We start from the raw sequence: 26,357 nt of genomic DNA, 5'->3' as shown, positions 1-26,357 counted from the left end.
TTTGCAGGGCAATGTCTGAGTCACATGTTTTGAAGTAAATACACCTTAATCTTTCAATTGTCCAGCAAACAATTGTACTTTGGGCCGCTGAAAAGGCTGGACAGTGAGCTGGGGACAGAAGTCCTGCTGTGGATCCAGCTGAACCTAAAGTGTCTTCTGGTTTCTGTTTTATTATAGTAAAATGAAAAAAATCCAAATCCTGCTATAGAAATGTGTAGGCAGAGGGTGACACAAGGCTGAGATTTGCCCAAGGGGGTGAAATGTGGAGGTTTCCTGGCAGAGGTGGCTTTGCTGCTTCAGCCTTTGCAAGAGGGGTATGTCCAGTAAAACCCAGAGCTCTGCACACACATATTCCAGCAGTGCCCACATTCTGGATGTCTCCAGCAGGTTTCAGCTGTCCTGGAGTGGTTCCTGTGCCCGGGGGCTGGCACAGAGCCTGGATCCCAATGCCAGCCTGCCCTGTTTGCACACTGGTTAATGCACAAACGGGGCCCATGCCCTGGTTGGATGTGCTGGGTTCTCCCTCTCTGGGTGATTTCAGAACAAATGGCCTGTTCCACTCAGAGCTGGTGAAACACTGAGGGCCAACTTGGTTTGGGGTCTTCACATGAGTCCTGACAGGCCAGAGCCGTAAAAGCAAAATGACAGCTTGGATTCATTAACTTGTTTGCTGCATTGCTAACAAATGATGGATTAACAGCTTAAAGAGCTGGCTTGTGCTCAGGGTAATTTAGTTTGTGCCTTTGATATCTGACTTCACCTTGATATCATATGATTTGTCAGTCACTCTGTGACTGAATGATATTTAGCTTGCAAATATTATGATCTCCCCTTACTGCCAGGCTTTTGTTTGTTCTTGTGCTTTGCCAAGTTAAACCAGCTGAAAAGTGTTTGAAGGCTTGGGTAGGTTAGAAGCTCTGAGCAGAGTTTTCAGACCTGCTGGTTCCAGGGATCAGATTTTATCCTGAAGAAAGCAGAAAAAGGTTTTAAGTGAAAATATTGCAGACAGTTACAAAGCCCCCAAACAATATTTTAATTAAAAATCCCCTAAAACACAAGCTAACAAAGCCAGGTCTGGCATTGTGTTGGGCAAGATGATCCTGCTTGGATCACTGATGTCACACAAGTGGCTTAGAAGATACAATTAATTGGTGGGTATAAAATCCATATGCATTTGCTGCTTCTTGGCCATTCTTTGTAGGATGTCAAAGGCAATTCCAAACCCATCCTAACATTTGATTCTTGTGCTCCTAAGAGAAAGAATAGAATTGGCTGCAGAAGCTCTTTCTGTCAAGACTCACCCAGCTGCTGCTCCCCTTGTTTTTGTTCCTGAGCATAAATGGAGCTGTTGCTTTCAGGGCTCACGTTGGTTTTTACAACGTAATCAAATATGAAAACAAAATGTTCTTTTCTGCCTGTGACGCAAGGAAGACAAGAGGGAGGTCAGGATGGGCACTCCATGGGTACTTGTTTTATTTCCAGAAAACAAAAAATAAATACTTTCAGCCACTGTGCAGCCTCTGCTGAGGCTTCAGAGGGAGAAGTGTGGTGTGGAGCCCGCGGGAACTGAGCAGCCCAAAGCCTGAAGTACCTCGTGGTGGGTGAAGCAATTTATTCCAAGCACTCCCCATGAATAGTTGTGCTCTGTGAAAATACTGCTCAGGCAGCTCTGAAAGAAGGAGCAGAGCAGAGTTCCGTGACGCATCAACTTTTTCTTACTCTTATTTGTTGTTTTTTCTCTTTCCCCTGTTGTTGGGGAGGGTGTTTCCCATTCTTTCCGAGGGCAGGGCGGGAGTTCAAAGGGTTTGGCTGAGACACCTTCTGAGTGCTGTTTGTTCCGGGGGAACCCCTTGTTTCCAGGGCCGTTCCTGGCTGTCCAGCCCACTTTAAGCCTGGCTTATCTCCCCAGATTACCTGGCCAGCCATGGCCGCCTGAGCGAGTCCGAGGCCCGGCGCAAGTTCTGGCAGATCCTGTCGGCGGTGGAGTATTGCCATGGCAGGAAGATCGTGCACAGGGACCTGAAGGCTGAGAACCTCCTGCTGGACAACAACATGAACATCAAAATAGCAGGTACTCCCAGTGCAGGGGAGGTCCAGTAACACCTTGCTTTTGTTAGGGCCGTCCCAGTCCCTGGGTTGGTGCTGCCCAGGAGGTCCTGCTGTGCTCGGGGCACAGAAAATTGGTGATAACGTGTCATAGTTTTGCACTTTGTGGTCCAAATGTTTCCTGGATTTGTTTCCTGGATTATCCCTGTTACGCTTTCAAGAAAAAAAAACAAAAACAAAAAAGAAACAATTTTTTTTTAGAGTTACAGACGCTTTTTGTGGGTGCCGTGACACGTCTCTGATGCTGCCAGATGTTCAGGTTAAAACAGAGTTAATCAAATAACTTCTTTCAACATTGGGGGGAAAAAAACCTCAAAATGGAAACTTATTGATTTTTTTTTCCCCTTTTTGCATGCATGATTTCATTTTAATTATAAATTTAGAGGCGGCAGATGTTGCTAGCGATGGAAATCATTTTCATTACAATTCCATGAATCCTTCCATACTGATTTTAGCCCGGCAGGACTTGGGAAAAGTAGGTAATATCTTGATTTGGGGGACTGTTGAACTTCAGACATCACTAGTATGGGAGCAGGGAGGGGAGGTGAGAGCTGTGAGGAGCTGCTTTGGGAAGGAGTGAGTTTGCTTGTCCTGAAAAGGAGCTGTGACTCCACAGCCAGTCAGGCTGAGAAGGGTAAAGTGATAAAACATTTCTGATCATTGCTGCATTATTTTACCCTTCCTGGCAATTCTGAAATGGTGAAAGGGTTTTGGTACATCCTTGAGCTTTAACCCAGTGGGTTCAGCAGCACCGCTGCTGTTTGTGGGGCATTTCTCCTTTTCTCATTTCTGATTCCATCCCTGCATTCATCTCCAGGAGCACCTGGAGATTTATGGCTGACAGACAATTTATTTACCAGGACAATTTATGCCTTCAGTAAATGCTGTGTCTAAGGGCTGCAAGTCACCCACTTGCTATGAGTAATGGAACTAAATGGGAGGGAATTTTTGTGCTATTGTTCGTCTGAGCTTTCCTCGCCTTCTCCCCATTCCCACCACCACGCTTTGCCTCCTGATTTCTCTCCCCATCACTGTGCTGCTCTGTAGGTTGTTCTGTTCAGCCTGGCACAGTTTTTCAGAGCTCCTCAGGGCTCTCATCCGTGCTGTATCCAGTTATTCCTTTCCTGGATGTCCTCAGTGCTGCAGGGACGTGAATTCCTGCCCCCCCCCCGAACACGACACGGGCTCACAAAAACACTCCTTCAAAGGCATCTCGGGAGACCCGTTAACCAAAGCAAGGTTAGAGCCATGAACTGCTCAGGCACAGAGAATTTCAGTGCTCAGGTTCTCCAGGGACTCAAATAAAAGCACTGATAAATGGTAGTTATGAGATTCCATCAGCTGCTGCTGCTCTTTCCTGCCTCGGCTGCTCTCCTGCTCTACTTCTCTATTACAGAAAGTTAATTACAGGTGGTCTGTATGCAAATGAGCCCATTAGCTGGCACTGGTTCTTCCATGTGTCTCTGTCGAGCTTTATCAGGTTTGCTTGAGTGATAAAGGAGGAAAGTTAAGACTGCTTGGAAACTTTGTAGTGATTTGCGCTGAGTCAGTCGTTTTGTTTTTCTCTCTGAAGGAGATAAATGATGAACTCCCCAGAATGTTTATCTGTGATTTTGGAGTTATCTGGTGCCGTGCAGAGCCCTGAGAACACTCTCTTCCAGTCGTTCATACTCTTCGTGGCCCATTTATCAAAGTGTGGAAGAACAGAGGGCAGCCAGGATCCCAGCTCTGATAGCTGGAATTAGGCTCTAATTTGAATTAATCTAGGAATTGAAAAATGGCACAGTAACTGATGAATTACTTTGATAAAGCTCTGCACTGTCAGTGTTTACACAGGGTTCCAGCACTAAGCATGAGGCTCTTCCTGATCACTCCAAGCAGCTAAAAAATCCCCATGGGGGTACTCCTGACCATTCCAGGCTCTTCCTGACTTCCAGGGGTCCTCTTGATTCATTCTGGTGCTTCTGAGACTTTTATGGAAGCTTTTACTCTTGGAGGACACAACATTTTTTAGTCAAATACGGAAAAGTGCATAAAGTTACCTCTGTATTTCAGCTGCTGGGAGAATAAGCTTCAAAAATAAATGCTCCTAAAAGTGTGAGCTGGGTGAGCCACCTTTGATTAAAACAGGAGGCTGAGCTGCAATTTAATAGTGTTAATGTTGCTCTAAAAGGCATGGGATGGATAGCATTCATAGGATCTTTCTGTTCAGTCTTAGTAATTAGCCAGGAAGTGGAGGATGTGTAAAACACTCGAGGGGGGAGCTTTGATGGACTCATTTTCTAGAAGGTATGTGAGGTGGCTGGGAGCAAAACCTTCAAACCTCAAGTTTAGCCTAAGTAGCAAAAAGTGAAGGTATTAATGAGATAGAGTGAAGGCTGCAGGTGAGGAATGCACTCCAGGTTTGACGTGGAAATGGTTCTCCCCAAAGTTCCTGGATTGGTCATGTCACCTTTACCTTTGGCTGGTTTTTGAGGGGATCTTAGGGACTGATTTGGGTTCCTGCTCACTGATAACACCGTGCTCTCACGGGGACACAACGTGCTCCTGGTCTGTGCAGAGAAAAACCCTGTGCATTTGTGAGGATGGAATGCAGGATGGGACACAGGGAGCTACAGAATGGGACACTGGGAGCTGCCCTCCGTGTGCCCCCAGCCCTGCCAAGCTGCCAGGCTGGGATGCCTGGGAGATGCCTGCAGAGCTCCAGTGCCGTGCTGGTGGCCAAGGCTCCGTGTTTGGAGCAGCCCAGGTAGCAGAGACTGTTATTTTGAAGCAGGTTGTAGTGCTGGTTTGTCTTGCTGGTGGACAGTAAAATATGCATTGACGTCAGAAGTGGCTGCTCAGCATTCAGGCCGTGAAGTGGGTCAGGTTTGTGTCTGACTCGCTCATACCTTGCCTTTATCAGCACCTCTCTCCCCATTATCTCCGTGGCTCACATTACTGCTCCAACAAAGGCTGCCTGTGGCTCCCTGCAGCCCGGGCACATTGAGCTGTGCTGGTGATTGCAGGAGAATGGATTAATTACAGCTCCCGAGGCCGGATCCCCTCGGAAGGACCGAGGAGGGACAAACGAGGGGCTCCCTGGTCCTGCTGGAGGGATGCACGGCACAAGCTGCAGTGGCCCTGGCAGGGAGCTCCTGTTTCTCAGGTTGCAAACGGGGCCGAAACCTCGGGGCCGTTTCCATTTTTACCGGGAAAACAGATTCCATGGGGATGATGCGCGTTTCGAAAAATTATACCTTCCAAATTCGAGGTTATCCTGGAGGGGGTAATAATGGGATTGAGAAACCAAATACCGCAACTGTGCAGAGCCAATATTTGCAGATTGCACAAACACAGAGTTTATTCAACTCGACACAATGCTGCAAATGATGGGATTTTTTTAACGTGCAGATTCAGGCAAACGTTAAGAAGATCACCCCATTATATAATCTCAGTCCTCTGGTAATGAGTCCAATTTCAGTCCTTTCAGAATTCTGTGCTGGCATATGTTTTTGGGGTTGGTTTTTTTTGTTGTTGTTGTTGGTTTTTGGTTTTTTGGTGTTTTTTTTTTTTTTTTGAGGGCTGGCACATTTTCCCCTCAAACACCAGTAATGTTTCTCTGGAATGAAAAAATCTGAACAGTGTTCTTAGGTTAAAAATGGCCACCTCGGATCCACAGTGATTGTGGCAGATCAGCAACTGCAAAGTAGAAACAGGGTGGAAGAGAGAGGATGAGAGGTGGAGTGATTGTCTTGTGCTTAATTGAATCCTGGCCATTCTAACACTCCAAAAAGTGGGACAACTAGACTGATGGTGGAGTAATTAAAAATTGAGGAAGCCCCACGGACCAAGCATCCAGCATCCTGTCTAAATCCTGAACTTTTTTCTTTGGAATGGTTTTCCTGGTTGCTGTCAGTTCTCTGGAGTCCTCTAGAAATGGTTTCACGTCATTTGAAGGCACAACTGTGAAAAGCATAATAGAAACAAAAAAAGGTGACTATAATGTTATGTACCCTAACAAATAATGGTGATCTTCCAGGGAATTACTTTGTCCAACAATGGAATATAATTTTAAAGATAAGAGCCAGCTGCTGAAATACAGAACAGTGTTTTTAAGTCCAGTGTGAGTCAGTAGGTTTCTGCCTCTTCCTGGGTTTTGTGTTGTCAATGCACGTGGTTTGTTCAGCAGAAGTTCATGACTGAAGGCCACTGGTGTTTAACTGGTCATGGAAAAGGGAAGAAATTGAGGTTTTAGAGCTGCAGGTCAAAGACAGAGGGAAGGAACCACTTTCCAGGTGTATGGGACAACACTCCTGCCCCAGGCACGCAGACTGGTGAGGAATTCTGTCCTGGGTGACTTCTCCTTCCCATCCCTGCCCCAGACCCCAGCATGTGGTGTTGCTGCTCACACAGTTCATCCTGGGCTGCTCCTTCTGCTGTCAGTTTATGGCCCTTCCATTCATGAATTCTCCTAATAAAGCTCAGTGGTCTGTGCTGTCACAAGACCATCAGGTGCCAGCCAAGTGCTGCTCTTCCACCCAGTTGAGCACTGCCTGGGCACTGGAAGTTCTGTTAATTCTCCTGCTCGGAGAGGGAGCAAAGGTAAGAGCCTGGCAGGGATCGAATCCTTCCGTTCCAAGATGTTCTTGAGGTACTTTTGGTAACCACGCACTGTAAACTATTCTGTGTTGTGAAATTAGTCAGGGAAAGATAATAGGAACGCACACCTGAGGCTTCTCTTGCATTGGTCAGTCATGCTGAAAGACTCTGTTCTTTTGGCTGCTCAGATTTGTTGATGTGAAGTGATTCCCAGGTGCTCACACCCACCAAAGGGGCTGACTTGAAATCCAGCATGGACAGGCCAAGGGTTTCACTTTCCTGGGGGTTTGAAATCCTTGTGTTTCCGAGCAGGTCACGCTTTCTTTGGCTGTGCTTACAAATCCATGTACTCGTGAATCTGATACGAAGATTTATGAGGGTGGCACCTGAGTAAGAGCTGCAGTTCAGAGATAAAGCCTGATATTTATCTGCAAGTTCTTAAGAGGATGTTGAAAATCTTGACAAATCCGAGATAAGTGAAGGGAGAAATCAGATTTAATGACACCTACACGGAATGGCAAAATGCTTCTGAGGGAAGAAATTGCTTCGTGTCTCCTGAAGTTATTGTCAAGGTTGCCAAGCCAATTATGTGTGGAGAAAAGTCTTCTCAAAGAGAATAATAAGAAAAAAAAAATAATTCACAACAAAAGTCTGGCTGTGATGGGAGGGGGAAAAAGGCAGTGACACACACAGCGATTGGGGGGCTTTGGGACAGAAGATTTTGTTGTTGTCACAGCTGAAGTTGCAGCAGGAATAACTCAGTTTTGCTCAGTGTCAACAGTCAGGTTCAGTGCCCATGTTGCTGCTCTAAAACAACTCCAGGTTAACTTTAAGCCTGGTAAGTTTTCCTTCAATGCCTCTCTATTGCTTTGATTCCCAGGGAACCAAATCTTTCCTCTGAGCACCCCAAACTGGGCAAATGGGAGCAGATGAAGTGTGAGCAGAGCCTGCCCCTGTGCAACCACAGTGCTGTCGGGTTTGCTGTCTGCTGAGCAGCATTAACAGACCTCTGAGCTATTCAGAGCTGGGGCTACTAAATCAGCAGCCTGATTGCTGTTTGTCACCACTGCTGACTTTCACAGCATGGCTCCAGTCCCCCCCAGCACTCAGCACTGCCCTGGTGAAAGGGGAGAACCAGCAGACTGTCTGAGCACTGGTGGCTGTCATCCTGCTTTTTCACTGCCGGGTTATTAGAAATGGTGACTAATATTAGCCCCCAGGGACCCACATATTTTATTGTGCCGTAAAAAGGAGCGTTTTAAAGAACTGTTCAGCTGTGGGATGGCAGTTTCAGTGCTAGACAGTCCCAGTAGCCGTGTCCTTCCCAGCAAAAGTCCCTGTGTTTTCCCAAGCTTGTTGCTTTTGGCAGAGTTCCCTCCTCCCGGCTCCGAAGTTGATGCTTTTGTTGTCAAAATTTTGTTGTGTGTTCAAGGCTTAGAGAGCACCTCAGGAAAGCCCAGGAAGTCTCAGATCCAGTGCTAGCTCTCAATATATCTCCTGGCCAGTAAATAAGCTCGTTTGTCTGTGTGACCGTCAGTTTGTTGAATTTTAACTGTAGTTGTTTATAAACTTGGGTTTAGCAAACTGGTGCAAGTTTACAGGTTGTGAAGTTTCTCAGTGTCTTGGTAATTCCCCAGTTGTCATGAGAACAGCAGTGCAGGACGTGCAGCATCCCAGGATTTTCAGTGGGAGCCCCGAGGGAAGGATTTGGGATATAGAGCCTTTCAGGAATCGGAGTGCACGTAATTATTCTTCGTGGTGCAACTGGAGGCCGGAGTGACTTTTTTCCCCCCCCTTGATTTCTCCACAGATTTTGGCTTTGGGAATTTCTATAAGAGTGGTGAACCTCTGACAACGTGGTGTGGGAGCCCCCCCTATGCAGCCCCAGAAGTCTTTGAAGGCCAGCAGTACGAGGGACCCCAGCTGGATATCTGGGTATCATTATCCTTTTTTTTTTTTTTTAACTGGTTTAAATCAACTTTTAGAAAGCTGGAACAAAGGAATCATCTTTGGTGGTTTATATTTTTTTTTTTTAAGCTGCAGACGAGCTGTTTCTCTTCAGGTTTATTTCTTGAGTGTCACAAAATGCTTTTTAGCACTGAGTGGAATTGAGTTTACCTGTCCAGGTGGCTGTTAAATGGGCATTGCAGGTGGGTGTCAGCCCACTGAGGAAAAGCTCCTCCAAAAGCTCCCTGAGTGAATGAGGGAACTTTACTTTTTTTTTTTCCAGTGCATTTAGTATTTTCTGTATTAAGTGGGACTTGAACTTGGAAGTCCTTGAGGAGGTTAAAGGGACTCTCAGGCACTGAGGCACAGGAGAGGTGACTCTTTGCTTTGCTCTTGGAGCTGGAAACAAGGTTTGTGCCACAAATATCTTTACTGCAGGAGCTGCCTGGTTTTGAGTTGGTGTCTCCATGTGTATCATCCTGATTGGAGAGGACAGAGAGGGCAATCCCTGCTCCTGTGCAACGGAAAAGGGACTGAAACCAACTGCAGGAGTTCTGTGCACCCTTCAGAGCCTGCTTGTCATCCCTAATTTGGTTTTGTTGGGGGCTTTTTCGTTTTTTATTTTACTTTTCTGGCACTTGGGACGACTGATGGGTATCTCAGAGTGAGCCCAGGCAGCACATCAGGTTTGCAGGGAGAGCACTGCCCACAGCATCACACAGGCACTGACACTTGGGCTGCACAAACAGGGCACTTGGTGGAAAGTCACCTTTTGGCTGCTAATCTGATTGCATCTAATTGCAGTGCCAGAGAAAAGCCGTGCTTTTAGGGTACATGTGTTTGTCTGTGTGCTTGTATCTCCGTGTATACCTAGAGAGAGGTGGATTTTAGAAAGGCTCCAGCCTTTCTGAACCTTTAGCAACGGGTAAACACAGAGCAGACGTCAGCCAGGCACTGTTTGAACATCAGAAGGGAATCTCTGAACTTTGGTAAATATTCCTTCTATATTTAAGTTCTTAAATCATTAACAGAATCTGGCTGCCCACAGAGAAGTGGATAAAATCATCATCATCATCATCCTCAATTCTGTCCTGAGTTAAGGATTCTCTGTCTCTTCACAGCATTTCTGCTGAAGGTGCTGAGCTTGCAGGAGGGATGGAACAACCCCCAGTTCAGTTTTTGGCAGGTTAAGGAAGGGACTTTTAAAAATGTATATATATATATATATTTAATTTTAAAAATCTCTGTCCCACTGGCAAAGTTTTAAGGTGAATTACCTGCTTTTTCCCCCCCCTTGAGAAATCCAGTCTGAGTCAGTCTGTGCCAGTGCTGTGTCAGTCTGACTGGCACAAGGCTCTGCTGTGGTTATCTCATGTAGTGGTTTTTTTGGCATATCCTGCAAGACCCTTTCCACTGGCAGTGCCAGTTGACCTGCACTCTTGCAGGAATGAGCTTGAGAACTGACCTGAATATTCCCTCTCTCTTCCAGAGCATGGGGGTGGTGCTCTACGTGCTGGTGTGTGGAGCTTTACCTTTTGATGGACCAACCCTCCCCATCCTGAGGCAAAGAGTTCTGGAAGGAAGGTTCAGGATCCCCTATTTTATGTCAGAAGGTAACTGTGTGTCCTCTTACACTCTTGAATAAATCCCAGGACAGCCTGTGTTGTGTTGTGGTGCAGCTGCACATGTGGGGCTGTGCCTCTAGTTGGCCACACTGTGCATTTAAAGAAGCTGAAGGGCTTTTCTCCTTCTTAATGTGACTTTCACTCTTGTTTTAGGGGTTGTCTGAGCCCTCAGGACTGTGTTGGGCAGCAGTGAGACATCTTCTGTTGGCATCTCTAGTGCTGAATCTTGGGTGCCACTGAGCAATCCTTTTCTAACACTGGTAATTCTTCTTTTCCCAAGAGTGTGAGCACCTGATTAGAAGAATGCTGGTCCTGGACCCCTCCAAAAGGTTGACTATTGCTCAGATTAAGGAGCACAAGTGGATGCTTGTAGAAGTTCCTGCCCAGAGGCCAATTCTTTACCCACCAGGAGAGGAGAACGAGCCTTCCCTCGGGGAGTACAACGAGCAGGTCCTGAGGCTGATGCACAGCCTTGGCATAGACCAGCAGAAAACTGTGGAGGTAAAATACACCCAAAGGGCTATTTCCTGAGTGGGGCAGGACAAACCATTAACTTGGCAGCTGGAGAGAGAGGAGGGGAAATTGGAATTGGAAGCAAATTAATTTTGAGCTTTTAAGAGGGTGGTAAATGAAAATCAAAAAGGAGCATGAAAGCAGAAGGCAGCTGAGTGTCTCTGCCCTATCCCAAGTCGTGCTTGTTACCAAACATAAATGCCAAGGCTCCCCGTGGAGTTAACACAGTCATTTCCTTTAGGGTGGTTGATCATGGAGGAGCTCAGTCCTTTCTCCAGGCTCAGCTCTGTGAAGGCTCAGAGTGGCACCTGAATGGTGGCTACGAGTCCTGCTGGAGCCCAGAATGTGTCACTGAACTAAACTCTGCTTTGAAACCTTCCTAGTTCAGAACAACTCAGCTTACCCACCCCACTGCCTCTTAAATATCCCCCCCAGCGATTCTTTCTTTCTTTCTCCTGGTCTTGCAGAACATAAAAAAACCCCAACAAGTATTTGGCTGCCCCCACACTCGTGTGCCTCTCTTTTTCAGTCCCTGCAGAACAAGAGCTACAACCACTTTGCTGCCATCTATTACCTGCTGGTGGAGAGGCTCAAGTCTCACCGGAGCAGCTTCCCGGTGGAGCAGAGGGTGGACGCGCGGCAGCGCCGGCCCAGCACCATCGCCGAGCAGACCATGGCCAAGGTGAGGGGGGCCCTGGAGGCATCACTCCCTTTCCAAAAACCCTGCAGTTCACCTGGAATCCGCTGCCATGTTTCTGATTTCTGCAGCGTGTGGTTTCAGTCTGCTCTGCCGGGCACCCGCGTGGTTTGACCTCAGACCCCACTTTTTTTTTATTCCAGTCACATTTGCTTCCCTTTTTTTGTGTGAATTTCAAACCTTTTGCTGGCAAAAGAGTTAGAGGAACACCAGTTCTGGAGGCTGTGCAACTCTTGGAGTATCTTTAATGTGATTACCAAATGAGCTGTTGAGTTTATGGAGGGCTGTGTTAGCATGGGGGCTAAAAGCAGGCAGGCTCCACTTAGTGTTATAAACACAGTCACTCTAAAGGGACCTGTTGAAAATAAAATCACTTTCTCCCCTGCTGTTCTCTAGCTATGCTTTCTGTCTCCCCTGAAATGAGGCGTGGCAAGGAGTAGTGAAGAGGAGCCCAAAAGAAAACACATCAGGTTAAGATGCCAGTTCATTGTAGTATCTTAAGTACCTGATAAAAATGTCATTATCTTGAGCCACTTAATGGCTGAAGACTGAGAGATTTGTTCCTAAATGAAGTAATTTCTTTTTAAGATTTCCACTGCTTTTTCCTCCAGCAGGAGCCCAGTTTCCTCTGTGTGCACAGAGCCAACGTGGTGACTAATTGATTTAAGTCTTGAGGATGTCATGTGTATTTTATCAAGAGCAGTTCTGGGGGCTCTTTACATCTGGTGCCACTGCATGGCTGTCCACTTAGTCCCCTCCTAATGACACTGCCTGATTCAGCACAGGCTCTGAGGCTGCTCAGCCAGCTTCTTCCAGAAGGAAAGGTCCAGTTTATCCCAATAATTGTGATTTTTTTTTGTAATATTTTTTTTAACGTGTTCTTTTGTTTCATTGAGATACACAGGCATTGTACAGCTCCTCTGTTAGTGCATAACTGGAACCATGAAAGACTTGGCTTAAGATGACTCAGGCTTAGCGTGGTCTCAAGTAAATACTCTCTCAAGTTCCCAGCCCCCTGGGTCCTGTGCTGCTGCTGCAGGGAGCAATTGCCCAGATTCCACTTCCACTTCCAAGAGAAATCACAGCCACGCTGCTCCTTTTTTATTTGCTGCAGGCAGCGAGACACTTATTTGGGTTTGGAGTCTGTCGAGGTGAAAGCCAAACAGCCCCAGCTATGAAAACACAGGTCCAGGAGCAGCAGCGGGGCTGACAGAGATTAAACCAACCATTTCCTGGGATGGCAGCTCTGGGGATGGAAAGTCACAGCGTTCAAAAGCAAATTATTAATTGTGAGGTGTGTTAAAAGCGGGTGGAGCCAGAACAAGGAGGAAGAGAACACCTCCTGGAAGGTGTTGTCCTAAATTCCTGTCCTTCAGAGCCATGTCACCACTTTTTTCTTCAGCCACAGCCTTGCAGTTGTCCCGAGGAGCAGGATAATTTGTTTTCACACATGGTGGCACCACAGCTCCTGTGTAAGGCTGATGGTTTCCTTTTGGACAGGCGAGTGGTGTGGGTGCTGCACTCCAGGGAATGAAGGCTAAGGAACAGTGGAAAAGTCACTGTTTTCCTCCCTGTGCCATGCCTGCCTTCCCTGGGACACCCCTCTCCCTCCAGCAGTGCTCCTCTGAGCAAACATCTCCTTTCACCCCCAGCCTGCTCTGTTCTTCCTCAGGCAGTTCCCTGCAGGAATCAGGGCGTGTTAGAAAAGTCACTGAAACTACCCCTGTGCTCATGAGTATAAAAGGGAGCTTTTATAGCCCCAAAGGGTCCCAGGCACTGTCTGTGCTGCTGGAAGGTGCTCACCTTCCAAAAGCAGCTGCTGGGATGCCACGTGGGGGTTGTTTGTGTGGGTTTTGGTGTGGTAGTGCTTTATTTTTGCAGTGTGAAGGCTAAGGATGTCATTCCTCTGGAGTGAAGAAATAAATCTTGCGCTTCTGCTTTGGCCATGGGCGCCGTGCTGTTGGATTTGTGGCTTTGTGTGGTGTTCTCTACCCAAAACTGTTCCACTTTTTGAGCTCTTCACATCTTTCCCTTCAGGCCCAGGCTGTGGTACCCTCAGTGAACCTGCACTCACAGAATGCAAGGCTCTTGCAGTCCCCGGGTCTCCCCTCAGCCTCAGGAGCAGAAGCCTTTTCCTTCCCTCCATCCAACTGCCAGGGAGAGGCAGCATTTATGGAGGAGGAAAGAGTTGAGACACCAAAGGTACGGCTTGAAATCGCCCTGTTGTTGCTGTTTTTGCTCATTAAGGCTAAAAAAGATTGTTGCCTTTTAAATTACTGCCTCAAAGCACAGCTAATGGTGTGCCTGTTTCCTTAAATTTTAAGTATTTAAGCATCAGACTTGTAGGTATTCCACATTCTTTTTCCACTTCTCTTCCATGTAACTCTCCACAGCCGTGTCTTTTTTCATCCTTAATCTGCCTCTCGTGTTCTTTGCTTACATTCCAGTCTTACCACACTGTATTTGTAAAAGAAAAACCAACCTACAAAAGTGTGGTGGGGTTTTTTTTTTCCCCCCATTTTCTTCTCAAATGTGTTTCAAGAGCCCTGAAGGCTCTTCGTGTACAGCTTCTAATACAAAGGGGTAACTGCTGAGTGTCTAAATAACCTACTCAGCTACTCATCCCAAAATTCAGACAAATGAGGACAGGAAGGTCCAATGGAACCTGAACCAGGAGCTTCTGTTGCCAGCAAAAGCAATTAAAATACCACGAACATAAAATCCCCTCTCTCTGTGCCAGTCTCACAGTAAGCCAGCAATAAGTTACATTTTTGCTAATTTTTCCTGTGGAATGGTGAGTATCCAGCAGGACCTTCTGACTGTCAAAACCCATTGGAACATTCCTGGAGCTGGGAATGCCTGCAGAACCCTCACTGGAGTTTGTTTCCTGAGGTCAGGCTGCAAGGAAGGCAGCAAAGAAGTGGAGTTTAGCAGTCAGGAGGGGAAATGGCTTAAAATAATTACATTTATATGAAGCATGTTATTGTTCTCATAAAACTGTTGTTGTTCTCTCACATATCACATCCTATTGTAACTTGAATTTCAGCGTATTTATTTTGCCTGGTGCCAGCTGGGGGGGTGATTTCATGCTTGCCAGTTTGGAGCTTTTATTGCTCCCAGTTAGTTACCAACACTTGGGAGCGTGGCCCTGGTTCTCAGCACTGTTTTAACCCACCCCTTGTGTGGTCTCTTACAGCTGGAAAGCGAAAAAGCAGTTCAAAGGCATTTGGAAATTACCATTTCAGACTTTATTTTGCATCCCCCTTTGCTTTACAGATGCAATTTGGCCAGAGTAGGTGAACAACTGGTGACTAGTGAGGTGTCAGATCACAAGTGACCTGAGAATATTCAGTGTTTTAAGTATTGTAGAACATGTCCTCCAGAGAATTCCAAGCTCTGATCCCTGTGCCATGGTAAACTGCAGGGAGCCAACTGCCCATGTGGGATTGGTTCTCCCCTTCCTTTCCAGCACTTTTGCTGCCAGATCAGTCCAAGGCATTTGAATGGAAAAGTCACAAATGGAAAGTAAGGTGAGGAGGGAATTAAGCTCAGAGATTTAATCCAGCACATTAAAGCAGAGGCAGCAGGTCCAGGATTTTCCAGTGCAAGGATCATCGTTTTACTGCTGCTCAAACCATTTAGAGCTGTTTCTTGCTGCTGCTTTAAGATATTTCCCTACAGTGCTGCCCTATAACCTGCTCCAGGACCATTTGTTAACAGCCACTGTTGATGCAGTGAAGCTTCTTTTCCAAACACACCTGTTTTCAAAATGCCAAAGAACTCGGGAGGAAATTCAGGAATGGCTCATCTACAGTTTTACACAGAAATCACCTGCAGCAGTGCCAGGTTTTATGCCAAAGGACTGTGTTGTCCTGTAAAACATGGACGAAACACTAATTACAGAACAAACTTCCTGCCCAAAACTGCAGGACGTGGCAGCTTCAAACCCAAACAGGCTGCAAATGGTAAAGAATTAGTTAATGTACAGAAAGATTCCTGGCAAACTGATGTGGAGAATTAAAACCAGAATTAAAATCCTAGGAATATTTTTGGTTGGAAAGGTGCCTCTAAAGGCCTCTCAAGTCCAACCTCCTGCTAAAGGCAGCTCTGACTTCAAAGCTGGAGGAGGTTGGTTGAAGCTTTATCAAGCTGAGTGGATCCAAGGAGGGGGATTCCAAACTTCTCTAGGCAACCCGTGCTTGCAGAGGAACAACATTAATCAAATGCACTTCTGCTGGAAAGGGTGCATTTATGGAATTACTCCTGAGCAAGAATGCTGCAGGATGGAATACAAGGCTGGCTTTTCCCAGGGTGTTTATCTGAGCATGATAAACGAGCACAGGAGGTATAGTAAGGGGGAAGCAAAAGTTATTGTACATTCCATAGATGTTTTATACTTGTGGCTAAGCTGGCAAAGTTTTGAATAACTCAAAAAAACCCCAAACAGTCAAAAAACCTGAAACAAACAAACCCCCTGAACAAACAAATAAAACCCGAAACAAATGAAACACCCCAAACCCAACAACAAACAAACAGAGAAACTGAAAACAAAACCCTAGAGCAAACCATAATACAGTGGAAAGAAGAGTATTTAGACTTAGGGAGTGGAATATTAAGGGAATACCAGTGCTGATCCTACACGGGGGACATAGTTGAGAATCGTGCATGACAAACAAGTCTGACTTGACTTGACTTGACTCAGAACATCACAGAGAGGTTCACACATTTTAAACACCCACCCCTGCCTTCAGCCCACACCCCAGGCAGGGATTTCCTGCCCTCTGTGCCCAAAACCAAGGTGTCCATGTCCTCCCTGTGCCACCCAGGTCAACGGCTGCCTGCTGGACCCCGTGCCCCCCGTGGTGATGAGGAAAGGATGCCAGTCCCTGCCCAGCAGCATGATGGAAACGTCCATTGATGAAGGGATAGAGACAGAAGGGGAGGCAGAGGATGACCCTGCCCAGGCGTTTGCAGCCCTCCAAGCAGCTCGTGTTGGGAAGAGGCGTCACACCCTGGCAGAGGTCACCAACCAGCTGGTGATGGTGCCAGGCACAGGTACAGAGCTCAGCAAGGACATCTCAGGGCTCATTTTCTGCTCTCAGTGCTCTGTCTGATAAACTGATGGGGAAAAACGTGGGGTTTTAAGGGTGGCAGGTGTAAGATAACAAGTTTCGTGGGTTTGTTACTTGGCATTTGCTGGAAAGGCCAAAGGGAAGAACAGCAGAACACCCCAAAACCTGCCATGGAGAGGGTAAAAAATGAAAGCAGCAAATACACAGCTGGCTGAGCTCATGTGCAAACCCAACAGCCTGGCAAACTGGCTTGTTCTTTTTCCCATAACTGAATGTCCCCAAATCATTCATCCCCTGAAGATGTGCTGCCAGAGGACGGTGGGGAAACAGAAACCTCTGGATTCCCAGGTATTCCAAAACCCAGCAGGATGAATAAGCCTTGCAGGCTACAGCCTTGCCAGGATTATCTGGGGGGGGGAACCAAACCAACCCTGAACACTCCCCAAACAAGCCAGTGAACATCTGCAGGGTGTCTGATTGCTGCAAAATAATGCAAACCCCAGCAGTAAATCCCCGTTCTGATCCTGCAAGTGTTACACGACAATTACTTTATGAAACTTGATTTTTTTTTTGACTGTTTCCTCTGAGATAGTCACTGTTGGCAGGAGTAGCTTGAGCCTGTGCTTTGTTAAATTACTGCTGCACTTGCCTTTTATTCTGAGTTGTTTATTATTTATTATGGGTTGTTGGGTTTTTTTTCCACAGGGAAAGTGTATTCATTGGGTGAGAACTCCTCCCTGGGCAGCATCGACTCCGAGTACGACATGGGATCCATCCAGAGGGACATGAAATTCCTGGGAGAGACCCCCTCCTTGAAGGAAATGGTGCTGAGCAACCAGCAGGCCCCTCGGATGACCCCCCCTTTCATCGGGCTGAGACCTGCCAACCCAGCCATGCAGGCCCTGAGCTCCCAAAAAAGGGAGGCCCACAACCGCTCCCCCGTCAGCTTCCGAGAGGGACGGAGGGCCTCCGACACCTCCCTCACACAAGGTGATTACAGCTGCTCCCAGAAGTTAATTCTAATTACACCTGGACACGGTAGGGAATGTCCTTCATGCACGGAAGCACCACTGTGGGACTTGGTTGCCCCTCATCTCGTGTTTCAGTGCTCAGTGGACATGAATTAAACTGATTTTCTGACCAGGGGTTTTTTTGCTCGACTCTTCTTCCCCCAGGAATTGTAGCATTCAGGCAGCACCTCCAGAACCTGGCACGAACCAAAGGAATCCTGGAACTGAACAAGGTCCAGCTGCTCTATGAACAGATGGGGTCAGAAGAGGAGCCTTCCCTGACATCAGCTGCCACCCAGCTGCAGGAGCTCATGAACAGCCCTGCACAGGTACTCAGGGCAGAAACCAAGCTCCACCTTTCAGGTGTTAACACTTTGGGGCAGAGCAGGAGAGGATGAGGTGTTCTTGAGACCTGAGAGGAGCTCATTTACAGATAAGTTTCCCTGTTCTCCTTTCCTGCAGACTGGAGAACGAGCCTTTGCCATCCCGGTGCTGTCAGTGAGTGGCCCTTTCAGCTTCCCACAACCCAACATCTTCCTCCTGCTTTTAATCTGCAGGGTGTTGTAGATTTAACAAAGCCCAGCAACACCTTTCCTTGGTGGAGCTGGGCTGGTATAATTGCAGGAAGTGCAAAAGCCTGATTTGCACAGTGAAATGTTAAATACGTTCCCAGGGAGTTGTTTCAGGTGGAACATGTCAGGCATTCAGGAATATGGTGACTGTGAAACCTCTGGGGGAGCTTTTCTGGGGAATTTTCTGGGGGAATCCTTGAAGAAAAAGGGTTAAAGCCTTTTCTGGACATGCAACCTGTTCCTGTTCTCTCTGCAGGAGGAACCATCCCAGCAGCAGCAGCAGCAGGAGGCCTCCCCTGCTTTCCCTAATGGTGCACATCCCCCAGTGTTGTCCAGAAGGCAGAGCCTGGAAACACAGTACCTGAAACACAGGCTGCAGGTACCACCCCTGCCCTCCCCAGACTGACCCCAGCTGCTGGTCCTGCCCAGCACACCGGCCCTGGGGCTCCTCTTAGTCAGGAAAATCAGTCTCAATCAGCAGAGAGTGGCTGAACTGGAAATTATACTGTATTTTTCTTTTGTCAGACACTGACCCTGATTATGCAAAGAGTGTATTACTGCTGTTTTCCTACTCTGCTAGGGTATAGTAACTGCTAGGAATACATATTATTAGTGTAACACCCCATAAAGGTTGTGCATCAGCACCTGAGCAGCCACTTCTTAACCCCCCTTACAGTTCCACACCCTCCTTTATTTTAAACCCATTTTTGTATTGCTTTAGTTTACAAAAACTTGATTTTTTTTTCCCCCCCCAGTTTTTCAGCTTGCAGCTTCTCTTTCACTTGGGAAGAAATCCTTCCCTGGGTTTTTATCCCACAATCTCTCATGCAAAAATACTGTCTAAGGGTTAGAAGCCAGTAAGCAGCACTTGTGCTGGGTTTAGATGGAGGCTCTGTTGGCAGCTGGATTGCTCTGCCAGAAGGGCAGACAGTCTTTCTCTGGCTTTCTGGGCTAATGCATTAAATCAAGTGCCATTAAAACCAGCCCTGCTTGCCTTGCAGAAGCCCACTCTGCTCTCAAAAGCTCAGAACACTTGCCAGCTCTACTGCAAAGAACTGCCCCGGAGTCTGGAACAGCAGCTACAGGAGCACAGGTAAGAACCTTTCCAAGGATGCAGACAAGGCATTCCTGCCCTCAGGAGCAAGAAAAGGACTGGAACAATCTCTGTCCGTTTAGAAATCATTTGAAAGAGGAAAGCTTCACTTCAAAACTTGTAGTAAGGACACAGTCCTTATTTTAAAAGGGGGGTAACAGTCCTGCCCTGTCTTTACAGATTTCTGTGGCTAATCTTCAGCCCCCGGGTTCCCCGGGATAAAATCCAGTGCGTCTCATTCTCAGCAAAGTGAATTAAACCATGCACGGGGTTGACTTAATGGCACGGGAAAAATCAGTAGGTGATAGAGAAGGTGATCAAAAGGAGATCTTTGCACCTTTGCCAAGGGGTGACAGCTCTGATGGGCTGGGAAAGGGAAGGGGCAGCATTGCCCAGGGATTTTTCAGTGTTGCCCTTCCCTCCCCGCTGGAGCTGTGTGAGTGCCCAGTTTTCCATGTTGCCCTTCCCTCCCTGCTGGGGCTGTGTGAGTGCCAGCCTGCAGGACTCGTGCAGGCTCCTCAGGGGCTCCAAAGGCAGGGCTGTGACTGCGTTTTTGCCCCCCTGCTCCAGGTTGCACCAGAAGCGGCTCTTCCTGCAGAAGCAGTCCCAGCTCCAAGCCTACTTCAACCAGATGCAAATCGCCGAGAGCTCCTACCCGAGGTCAGCCCAGCTGCCCCTGCCCTGCCAGGAGGAGCCCCAGCAGCCCCAGCAGCAGCAGCAGCCGGCCCAGTTCAGCCTGCAGCAGCCCCTGAGCCCTGTGCTGGAGCCCTCCCAGGAACAGATGCAATACGACCCCTTCCTCAGCCAGTACCAGAAGGTCCCGCTGGACCCGCTGCCCTCCCAGCTCAGCAGCTCCTCCAGGCTGTCCTCGCCCGTGCAGGTGCAGCAGCAGCCACCACAGCCCTTACAATACTCCTATCAGACTTGTGACTTGCCCGTGGTCCCCTCCTCCGAGCCAGACTACCCCGAGCAGTGCCAGTACCCCCTGGACCCGGCCCCCCAGAGCAGTGTAGCATTGCCCGACAGCCAGGGCAGCTCTGCCTCCCCCGAGCCCCAGCCCAGCTACGACCCCCTAACCCTGGCAGAGCTGCCTGGACTCTTTGATTGTGAAATGATGGAGACTGTAGACCCCCAGCACAGTGGCTACGTCCTGGTGAATTAGTGCCGCCGACGTGCGAGACAGGACGAGTGGGAGAAGCATGTGAATTTTTTGGGGTTTGGTTTTTTTGTTTTTTTTTTTTAAGTTCCCACCCCAGAATTCGTGGTAATTTTTTTAAACCCTTGAATTAGCAGGGGAACTAAAAAAAAAATCCACCTGGCTGGAGGAAAAAAAAAAACAAAAGGAAAAAAAAAAGAAAAAGCAGGAGGTCTCAAGAGGTGTTTGGCCACTGGCTCCTCTGGCAGTGGCAGAGGCTGGAGAACAGAGAGTGCAGCTTCATCCCACAGAGTCTGCATAGAAGGAGGCAAAAAAAGGTGAGTTTTAGAGGAAGGAAATAGCCCCCTCTAAAAAATTTGGGGAGTTGGTCAGCGTTCATCCAACATTCGCTTGGAGGAAGGAGAGCGAGCGTGCACTGTATCCTACTTCTTGGCAATAAAAGCAATAGTTCCCATTGAAATTCAGGGTAGATTTGGGTCTGCACTGATGGCAACATGAGGTGGAAATAAGGGAAAGTCACACTTTGGCATCCAGCTGCTGGTTAAGCTGCTGATCTGGAACTGCTCCGGGGTAAGTCCGAGATCACCGGGTGTCTCAGGCAGCCTCCGCTCCCTCCTGCAAGCAAACAGTGTTTCCCGAGCCTGCCAAGGAGCTCTTCTGCTCCAGGAACCTGGATCTCTGCTGTGGGGACACCTTGACTTTGTCAAAAGATACCTGGAACTCACACAGGGCACCACAGAGGTTCGTGGAGACCTCTGGGTGGGGATCAGAGTCCTGGAGGATAAAGGATTTACTAAGAGAGAGACAGAAGGTGAGAAGGACCAGGAGAGAAAGCAAGAGCTGCAGCCAGGGGCATTAAAAAATAATAAAATCCACCTGGGTGGCTTTTGAAATCACCCCCTTTTTGCAGGCAGGCCTTGAGGAGGGCTCTGTCCTGGAGAAGTTCTGGTGGCTGGAAAGGATCCATCTGTCCTTCGGTTGCGTTTGGAAAAACAAGCAAACAAACTGTGTTTTGAAATTTGCAGTATGTGTTGCTGGTGGTTTGTTGAGCTTTGTATATTTGGACAATTATTTAGGGTTTTAGAACTTAAGGGTAAAAACAATGAGCTAAAAAAAAAAAAAGCAAACAAAAAAAACACCCCTGTGAAGTGATAGTGCTGTGCCTTTTTCAGTTCTTTATCGGCCTATATGCTTTTTTCTGAAGAAAGTAGACAATACCCCATTTATATCCTTGCTGTGGCCAAAGTCCCTTCAGAGCACACGTTCCACCATGTGGGACATGTTTAACTTTCTCAGTGTTTTAATTGCTCGTGTATATAGAACGTTGAAAGTATTACAGCAATATTTAGCATCAAACTGTTGATGTGTCAGCCATTTCAAGGAAACACTCAACTCAACAAGCAGTTGTGTCTCCAGAGCTTTCAGTCACGAAATCCGAATCACAGGAGGATTGCTTAGGGATCTGCAGAAAGTTGGGATCTCCACTCTGGGGTTTGTCTCCAACCTTTAAGTATTGTGGGACACGGCAGGACAGTAGGTGGACAGTTCAGCCCTTTCCTGAGCAAACATTAAGCACAATTGCAGCTTCACTAAAGCACAAAGGATGAGAGAAACTGTGCTGATCACACACGGAGAGAACAACCAGTGTTTGCTGGAAAGCTTGGTGAGCTCTAAAGGTCTTTGATACTACAAATCCTGAGGATGCAGGGAGGTGGATAATCAGCATTCACAGCAATAAGACCACATTTAAATGTGGAACAGAAGGACTTCAGTCACTGTATGTGAAGGAGGGAAGGGTTTAACAACTGACAGAAGGCACCTGGCTCCCTGTGTGCTACAGAGAGACAACTCCTGTTGCCTGCTCTGGTGCTGGACCAGGTGTGCAGCTGGACTCAATCCTCAGCTTCTACCTCCGATCCCACAGAGATTCTCAAGGCAGCAGCAAAGCAGAGCTTAAAAAAGAGGGATCACATCCTTACACTACTGCTGGGATGCAAGGTAAAGAGGGCTAGAAAGCTCCACTTTCAGTAGCTGAGGGGGAGGAGGTTTTTATGGTGTGGTTTCCCTTCCAAAGGGAACTGTCCAGCGCAGTCAGTGTGACACCCCTGTGCCACTGCAGTGACTGCCAGAGGGGAGGGAACCAGCCTGGAAAACCTGCAGCATGACAGGCCAGGCATTGCCCTGCTGCAGAGGGAGAAAAAGGGGAAACAGAGAGTCCTGTCCTTCCATTCCTCCTTCCCCACCCCACAGCATAACCAGCACGGGCTGGGGTTTTAGTGTCTGTCCCAACACTGGAGGAAGTGAGCAGTAAAAGCTGCCCCCAGGATCCCTCTGCTCCAGGAGCTGGGGCACTGCCAGAGCTGCAGCCACTTCCTTCCCCGTCCCACTCCAGGATCCTGCACGTTTCAGGACTCAAAGGATGAAAATAATTCCGTTCTGGAGTTCTGCAGTTCGTTTATCAGGATGTGCCAACGAGTCTAAGCTCCTTTGAGCTTTGCAGTGCTGGGCAGGGGGAACCTGCAGTATTTTTTAACGTAGTTTAGACTGGCTCTTCCCCTCAGCCAAGAGCATATTTAACATTTCATGTCATTTCCTTTAAGCCAATTAGACTAAAAGGCTTCTAAAGCCTTCTCATACAGAGAGTATCCATTGGGCACCACTTCTTGCTCCTTTGAAGTGGCTTTTTTTGTTCAGATCTGTCCTGTCTAACATTAGAGAACTGTGTACACTACTGTTAGAGTAATTACTAGCTTTATTATCTTGTATTACAGACTCCTTTGAAGAGACTTTGGTGTGATGTATATGGGGTACAAATTTCATACGGAGAAAAGTGCAATATGTGTGTGTGTGGTATGTTCTTTAACGTATTTTTTTAAGGAGTTAGAGGGTTTAGTCTCTGCTTTGGGATAAATGCACTAGTTTTGTGAGCTCCAGTTTGGCAAGTTCATCCGTAGTATTTACATGCAACTGATCTGCTGGACTCTGTAAAGCAGTTACAGTGTATTAATACAAAAATAAAGAATATGTGCATTTCATTTTTAAATTTCTAGTGAGCTAAAGCAGCCCCTGCCGCTCTTGTCTTCCTTTTAGTGAAGTTATTTTCTCTGTGAGGCAGCAAGCTACAAATGACAAAAAAAAAAGAAAATTAACGTCTACTGGATTTTCTAGACTAAAGTTTGCTTCCCATCGTTCTGACATACTTGGGATAGTTGATAGCACTGACTTTGGCCAGCTACAAATGCAAAAAGTGTTCATGCCACGAGATCTTTACAGCACTTTAATTAAGAGAAGATTCATTCAGAATTGCTTAAGATGAGATCAGAAACCAGCGGTGCTGGGCCTCACCCCTGCACTGAGCTCAGCACTCCCAGTGCCTCTCCTGTGGCTGCTTCCCACACATCCTGCTGCCTCCTGGAGCTCCCAGCACGGTCCTGGGCAGGGCTCCAGGCACGGAGGGTGACGTGCCTGCACGGCCAGAGACGTCAGCAGGGAGCACAGGGTGACTCCAGCTGCACAGGGACGGGGGCTGTCACCCCCCAGCACAGGGAGGGCAGAGCACTGTCCCCCACACCCAGCCTGTCACTGCCCCCAGCCAGAGCCACCCAGAGAAGGTCACACCTTCAGGGGTTACCTCATCTAACCTTCCAGGCTGTCTGGAAGACACTCCCCCCCTTCCCCTCCTGCCCCCCAAATGCAAAGGCTGAGCCATCCTGCTCAGTGGGACAGGAGAAAGCCCTCCCCCTGCCCGGGATGAGTTCTGACTCTCAGGCTGGGTCAGAGCCTGTAAATCCCTCCGGAGTTGCAGAGCACAGCATTTCCCTGCTGGGCCTGGGGCCAGCAGAGCTTTCCTTTGCAGGGGGATCTGGCTGACAGTGCTGGTTTAAGTCCCTGGCAGGGGGATTAGCAGCAGGGCTGTCACAGGAACACAACAGGCACAAGGCAGGGGCCGATCCCAGCACGGGTCACGCAGGGGGTGAGGGCAGAGGGCACAGAGCCCTTGTGCTGAGCAGGCTGGGGCAGTCCCAGGGGAGCTCCAAAAATGTGTCTGGGTTCGGTGCACGACATCCCTGTGGGTGGGAGCTCCAGCCCCTGGTCACCTTGCACCACATCCCAAACACAGCCAGGATGAGCCTGGAAGAGCTGCATCACCTTTGGTACAGGGCAAAGGGGAGGGGGAAGATCAGCTGAAGGAACAGTGGAAGAACTGGTGCATTAGAGAGTGGGAAGGGTGAGCATCTAGGAGAGGAGGCAGCCCCAGACAGTAAATATTCCCATATCAGCTCAGGACACAACCCCCCAGCCACACGTGGTCCTGTGCACGTAGGAAGGAACAGGACGGAGACACGTGGCCAAGAAAGCTCCAGCAGGGATAGAGCCAACAGCTGGAAGGCTCCACCAAGTGCATGTTCACATCCAAAAAAACACCCCCAAGGACTCAGATAATTTATCCCCAAGGTGGACAGCGGGTGACCTCCTGAAAGAGTCTAAGAAGATGTTTCTGAGGGAGCTGACCCAAGAAAAGCTCTTGCTCATGGAGCTGCTGGAGCAGTTTCAGACATGCAGACTTGTCTGATGATGAGACATGGTCTAAATACCCTTCCATGCAAACACATAATTATGTGTAAAATCTGTAAAATCTGTGTGTTTTTTTAATGAGGGAGTAGAACATCACTATTTAATCATTTGTAAGGGCTCACTGTACACGAAACTGAGGAACATTCAAGACTGAATATAAAACCATAGCAGAAATTAATTCTCCCCTCTTCCCTTTCTGCCCCCACTGCTGGACAAAGTGAAAAACTGGAAAATGGGGCACAAATTCTACGGCCCTGACCCTGATGGGAACTCTGCCAAGCAGGTCACTGAGTGTAAAGAACTGCAAGTTAAGACAACAGAAGTGCTGTGGGGGTTTTTGCTGATTCAGATTCTTTCCTGATGGGAATGTTACATTGCACGTTTGGGGGGGGGTGGTCAGATGGCAGGATTTCATCATTTTAAATATGATGAAAAGAACCCTCTAACTGGGTGACTCTCACAGGGAATCAGCTGTGAATCACAAATCAACCCGGCTGGAAAAGACCTCTGAGATCATCCAGTCCAACCTGTGACCTAAACTAGGTCATTTCCTGAGTTAGGAATTAGGTAGACAAACCCTCAAAGGGGTAAGAATCAGGAAAATGAATGGAGAAATAAGGCAAATGTTTCTGCCTCCTCTGCTGTAAGGATTTTAAGAGGTGACTGCAAAGCATCTGTACCACTGCTTCCACCTCAAGGCATAGGGAATAACTCAATGCTACCAAGGCTTCCAAGGCTAAAGGAATAGACTCTGTGGACTAAACGTGGGAATAATCTGATTTGCACAGGTTGTTCTAATTCTGAGTGGTCAAAAATTAGCAGAACAAAAAGGAATCTTAACAGACCGTGGACAAACAAAGGAACTAAGAAATTCTAGGTTAATTTGAGGGTAAAATCCCAAGACAGAGTAGAAACTGAAACCCGGGGAGAGACAGATGTGTCCAGCTCACAGTATCCTCTAATTTAAAGAAAAGAACCCTAATGAGAAATCACACCTACAGTTTCAGCAGCAGACAAGTTCTACCTGCCCATTTTTCCAGGGCTTTCCAGCAAGGATTCAACACAACATCCCTACCAGGAAGGCTCCATTTTCCACAGAGCTGTCACTCAGCAAAGAGTTTAAATATGGTGGTTTCAGAAGAGATCTCTCTGCTCAAAAAGGTGCTTAAATGTGGTGATTTTCTGCAAGGAAAAATGCCATAATGTGGTTTTATGTAACAGTCCCTGCTGAACTGACTTATCAGCAAATAAAGGCTACAGTGTTTTGATAAGAATCCATGTGGTGTTGGTTTGCAGAATGGGAGCAAGATGACTCGCACACGGAAAGCTAATGGGAGGTTTGTTCCCAAAATACTCACAAATGGACATTTACTTAGCTGAGAATGCCATGCCAAGTTCTGCAAAGGTTAG

The 26,357-nt window shown here is 47.6% G+C and overlaps 1 protein-coding gene across 2 annotated transcripts in view; it reads left to right on the top strand.

Annotated features, from left to right (window-relative positions):
* SIK2 (salt inducible kinase 2) overlaps positions 1-21,524 on the top strand; it is a 33,158-nt gene extending 11,634 nt beyond the window's left edge. The window contains exons 1-13 of one of the 2 annotated variants that reach the window (XM_017809531.1): positions 1,503-1,597; positions 1,910-2,071; positions 8,498-8,622; positions 10,124-10,247; positions 10,540-10,760; positions 11,302-11,454; positions 13,507-13,671; positions 16,296-16,524; positions 17,247-17,531; positions 17,717-17,880; positions 18,380-18,502; positions 19,125-19,216; positions 19,787-21,524. In XM_017809531.1, the coding sequence (XP_017665020.1) occupies positions 2,053-2,071; positions 8,498-8,622; positions 10,124-10,247; positions 10,540-10,760; positions 11,302-11,454; positions 13,507-13,671; positions 16,296-16,524; positions 17,247-17,531; positions 17,717-17,880; positions 18,380-18,502; positions 19,125-19,216; positions 19,787-20,378 (2,292 nt within the window). In that variant the 5' untranslated portion in view covers positions 1,503-1,597; positions 1,910-2,052 and the 3' untranslated portion in view covers positions 20,379-21,524. Of the gene's footprint in view, positions 1-1,502; positions 1,598-1,909; positions 2,072-8,497; positions 8,623-10,123; positions 10,248-10,539; positions 10,761-11,301; positions 11,455-13,506; positions 13,672-16,295; positions 16,525-17,246; positions 17,532-17,716; positions 17,881-18,379; positions 18,503-19,124; positions 19,217-19,786 lie in introns of those variants that run through there. The other variant, XM_017809530.1, reaches the window with a different exon arrangement.
* Positions 21,525-26,357: the final 4,833 nt, after the last annotated feature.

The sequence above is a fragment of the Lepidothrix coronata genome, unplaced genomic scaffold (assembly GCF_001604755.1).
Source record: "Lepidothrix coronata isolate B3197 unplaced genomic scaffold, Lepidothrix_coronata-1.0 Scaffold27, whole genome shotgun sequence".
NCBI lineage: Eukaryota > Metazoa > Chordata > Aves > Passeriformes > Pipridae > Lepidothrix > Lepidothrix coronata.
This window is presented reverse-complemented; position numbering and strand designations above follow the sequence as displayed.